Here is a 6,780-nt window from a genome sequence, read left to right on the forward strand (position 1 = left end):
AAACACAGAGGGAACAGGAGCGCACAAATCCACAGGCTAATTCAACTAACATGCAAAGCGAGAGGGAAAACGAAAAAGTTAAGAGAAAAGACGGAGGAGGGATGGCGTATAATAGGGGGTATAGAATACATAAAAGGGTCAAAAAGGGGAAAAGAAAAGGTAAAAAGAAGAAAACCGATGGACAAAGAACGGTTTAAAGCATATACCTGGATTTCCCAACTACAGTTAAATAGCCGTGCGTATGCAGTGCTGGTTGAGGAGCATAGAGAAAGAGAGAGAAGGCAGGGCGGGATGAGGGCCAATTGGAAATAGAATGAACAGGCAGAAGGGATAAGAAGCTTTTTTGAAAGAGGTAAAGGGTAGAATATGGTTGGATAGGTGAGAGAAGGATGCTGGAATTATCCAGAGAAACTATATAGTCTAATTACTCCTGAGAGAAAGAGATGAAAATGTCAGTAGGTGTAGAATTTACATCTACAGAATGGACTCGTTGTTATTGTTTAAGCAAGTTGGCGACCAGAGTTAGTCAGGTCAGTGTTCTGGAGAAAAAAGAAAAGAGAAAGAAGAAGAAAAAAAAAAAAAGGAGGGCAGCTCTCAGGCAGGGATGGGCGTGGCGTGATCCAGTGCCTCAGGCGGGAGCTCTGCCTTGGCCGTTGTGGGGAGGGGAGTGACGGTGCTCCAGTCCCTTCTTGAACCAAGCGCTGCACCTCGCTTTTTTGGGCGTGTAAACTCCCCGTAGCGGGGGCGCAGCCAAAGTTGGTTTCACTCTTCAACCCAGGCCAGTTCCAATCTCCAAATCCCCGTCCGCGCCCCGCTGAAATTGCCTTAGACACAGCTTCCCAGGCGACCTCCTCGGGGCAATTCCCGGCCCCCTGTGGAGCTCTGGGAACAGAGTCAGAATCGCTGCTTCCTTCTCTGGGTAGGGCTGGTGCGCATGGGCGGGGCCTTGCCTGCCGGGTGCGCTGAGCCCGCTGGAGTGAGCAAAACCAGGTCCCTCTGTGGCTCGTCACCCGAAACACGAACTCACAGGCAGATTTCCCAGTTTTTAGCTCTTTGCCTTCCCTCCAGAGTCATAGCCAGCCAGGAGCATGGACTCCCGGTGTCCGAGCGCGGTTCTTTCTGGGGCCCAAGCCGCCCGGGAGCTACAATGGTGGCAGGCGCGCCGCTACTCTGAAGTGCAGCCGCCGGGAGGCAGCACAAAGAAGCAGTCTGTGCGCTCAGCCCCCCCGGGACCACTTGGCGCGAGGGGACCTGGCGTGCACGTATTTGGCAAGTACGGTCTTTCTATGCCCTAAGTGGAGGTTTTTCTCCCCCGAGCGGAGGTTTTTCTGTTTCGGACTCTCTTTTTCCCCTCACTCCCCGCAGAGGGGTACCGCCTCTGACCCTGGAGTATCCGATCCCCGCCCGATTTTATCTTCCCCAGTTCGCACTCACGTTAGAAGGCTCTCTCAGTGGATTCTGCGTCCTTTTTCTCCCAATCTCTCAGGTTTTGTAAGGTTTCCAATGGCTTCAGATCTTTTCTGTGTGATATATGGGCACGAGTGCAAGTACGGAGCTCCTTACTTCTCCGCCATCTTGCCCCTTCCCCCCAAGTGTTGAGAGTTCTTACACTCATGATCAACCTATCATTGCTTTTTTATACTTTCTGAATTCACAGCAGGGTGGAAAGTAATAACGATTCGCCAAAGTGCTACTCTTGCAGGAATGGTGGTTGATTTCTAAAGAGTTGGAATCAAGGATTCAATGTGCTCAGGTTCTTTGAATCAAGGTGGTTACCTCAAGTCCCAGGTTCCCAGATAGGAGGGGCAAATAGGAGGCTTAAGGTGGAATAGGCTTCTGTCATCCTGGGTCAGCCTATTGGCTTCTACTTCAGGCCTGTCCCCGTGGTTAGTGTGGAGACATGGTATTGGCCATGGGCAGCTCCACTTTGGGACCACCAGCCCATGAGGATGTACAGTTCTCCGACCTGCATTTACATACCGAGTCTCTTTTCACTCTTCCATGGCTTCATTTAAAAAACTTCGGGGGCGCCTTGGTGGCTTAGTCGGTTAAGCGTCCGACTTTCGCTTAGGTTATGATCTCGCGGTTCGTGGGTTGGAGCCCCGAGTCGGGCTCTGTGCTGACTGCCAGCTCAGAGCCTGGAGCCTGTTTCAGAGTCTGTGACTCCCTCTCTTTCTGACCCTCCCCTGCTCACGCTGTCTCTCTCTCTCCTAGAAATAAATAAAACATTAAAAAAAAAAAATCTTTGACCCATATTCTGCAATCTGTGCTTCCTTTTCTCTCCCCAACCACAAGTCACTCCTTTCTTGTTCAGTGGAATATATACTATGGCAGTAGATAATATGCTAAACTTTGGGTTTATGAAAGAAAAAAAAATTGCAGATACCGGTTTCATTAAAGGTGAATTGAATCTGCGGTCAGGAAGTGATTCTTCAAAGCCCATCTTGCTAGTTGGTGCCTAAAGTATCACTCTCCCATCTGTATACCTTCATTTTAAGGAATCGACCCTTCGGTCCTGCAGATTCACTATATGACATGAGGCTAGAACACATCATACACAAGAGCCGATTTAATTTATTTCTTATGATGAGGTAATGACTCAAAGTTCCTCGGCCGAGTTTCACAGATATCCATTTAATCAATCAAATGCTTTGGGAGCAGTGATAAAATATCATTAATCTTAGTTTTCACATGCATAAAATGAGGATAGTAACTTATAAAATAGTTTCGAAGATTTATTCATTGGGGTAATATAAGTAAAGTGGCTGGCACTATCTTGGGATAAGGTAGATGTTTAATTAATGAACATGCCTTTTCCCCTTGTTGGACTATGTGCTCTGTGAAGAATAGATTTATGTTTTCTGTTCCTTCTGTGGCTTCCCACAGTACAATACAGTGATCTACATATGGCAGTTAATGTTTACTGAATGATATGATCTGATTAATATGGAATTGAGTAAATGAAAGTAAGGGGTTGGCTGGCCCCAGCCACTGTGGAGTTAGCAGTTGGAAGCACCCAGGAAAAGCACCTGGAGCAGAAGCACCCAAGGAAAGCCTCATGCCATGAACACCAATGTGTGATTCAAAATAGGCACTAACAAGAGACTGTAAGGTTTTTGTTTTAATGCTGAGCTTCTGCTATGATTTGATCCTACTTAGAGTCAGGACAAGGGCAGTACAAATGAAAGACTAGAAGAATTTATTTACTGAGGAGATGTGATCTATAGATTTATGGTGAGATGGATGCAATTTGATTTATAGAGGAAAATTTCACATACCCCTTAATGGCACTAAGCTCTAGGTAATAAGATAGCCAAAATCCTCAAGAAAGACCGCTAAGTTTTTAAGACATTTGTGAAACCTTGTAAATCAAGAAGACCCATGCTATGTCCTTCTCAAAGTTACAAACTAAATAAGTACAAACATAAGAGGATAAATAAGCAGCATGTGAACATTATTTATAAGAATAGAGATAATTTGGGGTACCTGGGTGGCTCAGTGAGTTAAGCATCGGACTCTTGATTTTGGCTCAGGTCATGATCTCATGGTTTGTGAGTTCAAGCCCTACATCAGGCTCTGCACTGATAGAAGCAGGCTCCAAGCTCTGAGGTGTCAGCACAGAGCCAATCGTGGGGCTTGAACCCATGAGCTGTGAGATGATGATCTGAGCTGATGTCAGATGCTTAACTGACTTAGCCACTTGGTGCCCCTCAAAGACCCTCTTTTTAAATTTTTTTTAATGTTTTATTTTATTTTTTGAAAGACAGAAAGACAGAGTCTGAGCAGGGGAGGGGCAGAAAGAGAGAGAAACACAGAATCGAAAGCACACTCCAGGCTCTGAGCTAACAGCACAGAACCTAATGCGGGACTTGAACTCAAAAACTGTGAGATCATGACCTGAGCCAAAGTTGGCACTTAACCAACTGAGTCACCCAGGATCCCCAAAGACTCTCTTTTTAAAGAAGTTTTTCTCTCCCTCCCTCTCTCTCAAAATAAATAAAGAGACCTAAAAAATAAAGTAAATAACATGCCTGTGTGGCTCATTAGGTTAAGTCTGACTCTTAGTTTTGGCTTAGGTCATGATCTCACAGTTGATGAAATCGAACTATGTATTGGATTCTGTACTGACAGCACTGAGCCTGCTTGAATGCTCTCCATCTCCATCTGCCCCTCCCCAGCATCTCTCTCTCTCTCTCTCCCCCTCTCTCTCTGTCTGTCAAAATAAATAAACTTAAACAAATAAATAAAAGGACCTCATAGGTTATCCCTAAACCACAAAAAGCCAAATAGAGCATTTGAGATTGTTTATCTAAAATACTGGCCCAGCCCTGTAATATTCTCAGGAAGCATGGCTCCCTCTTGTGGCCTAAAACCATGTGTCCATTAGTTTGAACCTCCTTGACTGTGCAGTTTTACAAGAGCCAGTCTTTTGCCCACTACACCTTGAACTTTGTAACCTTTTCGTTTCATTACTATTGGTGGGAAAATAAGCATGGCTTTGGAAAATATGGGAGAGAGATATACCGGGCTTTGTTACCTCTCATGATTCCTAATCTGTTCTTCTCCTTGCCTCTTGTGGGAAGGGTAGTAGGGCATCTAACTCTCATGCTGGACATTCAGTGTTCTCATGCTCTCTATTTTCTCATCAAAGTCTGTATGCTGTTTCTCTCTTTTAACTTACCCAAAGGAATAAGTAAATAATCCTTAAAATGTTATCACCCAAAAAGCCTGGTTTCATTAAAAAAAAAAAAAAAAAAGAATTAAAGGAATTTAATTGGTTAATAGAATTTGGTGTGTTAGATAATAGATAATGGAAGTTGGGGCGCCTGGGTGGCTTAGTCGGTTAAGCGTCCGACTTTCCGACTTTCGCTTAGGTCATGATCTCGCGGTTTGTGGGTTCGAGCCCCGCGNTTACCCAAAGGAATAAGTAAATAATCCTTAAAATGTTATCACCCAAAAAGCCTGGTTTATTAAAAAAAAAAAAAAAAAAAGAATTAAAGGAATTTAATTGGTTAATAGAATTTGGTGTGTTAGATAATAGATAATGGAAGTTAAAATATGAGATCCATGGAAAGCAGGAATAGCCTTTAAAAGTGACATGTTGGGCCACCTGGTGGCTCAGTTAGTTGGCTCAGGTCCTGATCTCACTGTTCATGGGTTCAAGCCCTGCATTGGGCTCTGTGCTGAGAGCTCAGAGCCTGGAGCCTGCTTCGGATTCTGTGTCTCCCTCTGTCTCTGCCTCTCTCCCACTTGCATTTTCTCTCTCTTTCTCAAAAATAAAAGTATTTTAAAAATTAAGAAAAAATTTCGGAAACAATATGTCATAAAGGCCAGGAATTAAAAACTTATAGACTAACAGTTTGTGTCTAGTTCTCAGTCACTTTTAAAAAAAAATTTAGGCCACTTTGTTTTTTGTTTTTTTTTAAAGATAAATTAGTTAAACATGGAGAGATTTCACATAAAAACAAGACACAACTTGGATTTCTGTATCCTTGGACAAATTCCACATTCCCTCATGGAAGCAGCCAATGGAAGCTGGATAATGGCCACCTGTTACAGAGCAAGCACACATCTTCCATTTCACCACACACCTCAGCACTCCCTGCAGGGGTACAGTTGACTCATTTCCCTCAGTTCGTACCTGCTTGACTCTTGCAACACTGAGTTTGTGATCTGTAAACTTACAGCATGGAAGGCCCATCTATATCTTTATTATAGGTGACATTGGGCTGTAGTCCTATAATACATTTTTTTTTAACTGAATAATAGTCAAGGGACCCATGTGTAGCCAAAGTAGGGAATGCAGTCCAGAGGCATGCTGTCTTCACAGGGGAGGCTGACCAGGAATGTCAAGGGAGGGACACAGGGAAATCTCAGGCCATAAAGCTGTCAATTTCTTAGTTACCAGGGATCTGCCAAAATGTAGATGTATTTCAACTTAATGCAGAACAGCAAAATGTCAAAAGCAACAGGAAAAATAAAATGTGGATTTATCTATGTTTAGGCTATTTCTGTGAGTCTTCATTTATGTCTGTTGGTTTATTGATGCCATTGGACAAATGCTAGTTACTAATCCATTTGATTGTGTATTTGTGTATGGCCTTTCCAAGGTTGTTAAATCTGGGAAGACAGATTTTCTCCTCTAGTTCTTTCCTATTTTCTTTCCCTTTCTTTTTGTATCCCCTTACCCCATTTTCCACAAAAGAAAACACCTTAAAACAATACACCTTTTAGGACTATAGAGATTCAAATAAAAGTTTCATCGCTTTTCTAGTTGCTGCTGCTTTTTTTTTTTTTTTTTTTTTTTGGATAAAGATGGAATCCTGTGAAACTTCTTTCTTTTCAGGATTTAGAATGAGGCAGCGCCATGTCCTCATGGAACCCACAGGGCCTGCGGGCCACTGCCCTCATTTGGTGGAGTCCGTTCCTTGTGAGGATCCAATGTGTTACCGATGGCTGGCGTCTGAAGGCATCTGTATCCCCGATCATGGAAAATGTGGCCGAGGACACCGCATCCTGAAGGCTGTATGTCAGAATGACCAAGGTATGAGGCAAAGACTCATGTGTTGTTAAGTGATATCTGCCCAATGACATGTCACCACTCTCTAACAGGTCATTTTCCCAAGGGAAGGAAACACAGTTTCCCTATCCTTGATTACTTACTTCTGTTTAAGCCAGGTGCTACATGGCTGCAGAGTAAGCTGCCTTGACTTAATATGAGGCCACATACTCCAAAACAAAACGTTATGATTATGCCTCAGTGCAATACAGTGAACCTAG

General features: G+C 43.6%; 1 protein-coding gene across 1 annotated transcript in view; it reads left to right on the forward strand.

Moving 5' to 3' along the window:
• LOC120227287 (thrombospondin type-1 domain-containing protein 7B-like) overlaps positions 1 to 6,544 on the forward strand; it is a gene marked incomplete at both ends in the record, with an annotated part of 80,433 nt that extends 73,889 nt beyond the window's left edge. The window contains one exon of the mRNA XM_039225427.1: positions 6,347 to 6,544. Within this exon, the coding sequence (XP_039081358.1) occupies positions 6,347 to 6,544 (198 nt within the window). The remainder of the gene's footprint in view (positions 1 to 6,346) is intronic.
• Between the last annotated feature and the right edge of the window lie 236 nt (positions 6,545 to 6,780).

This window comes from Hyaena hyaena, unplaced genomic scaffold (genome assembly GCF_003009895.1).
Source record: "Hyaena hyaena isolate Hyena2069 unplaced genomic scaffold, ASM300989v1 scaffold_2152, whole genome shotgun sequence".
Taxonomy (NCBI): Eukaryota; Metazoa; Chordata; class Mammalia; order Carnivora; family Hyaenidae; genus Hyaena; species Hyaena hyaena.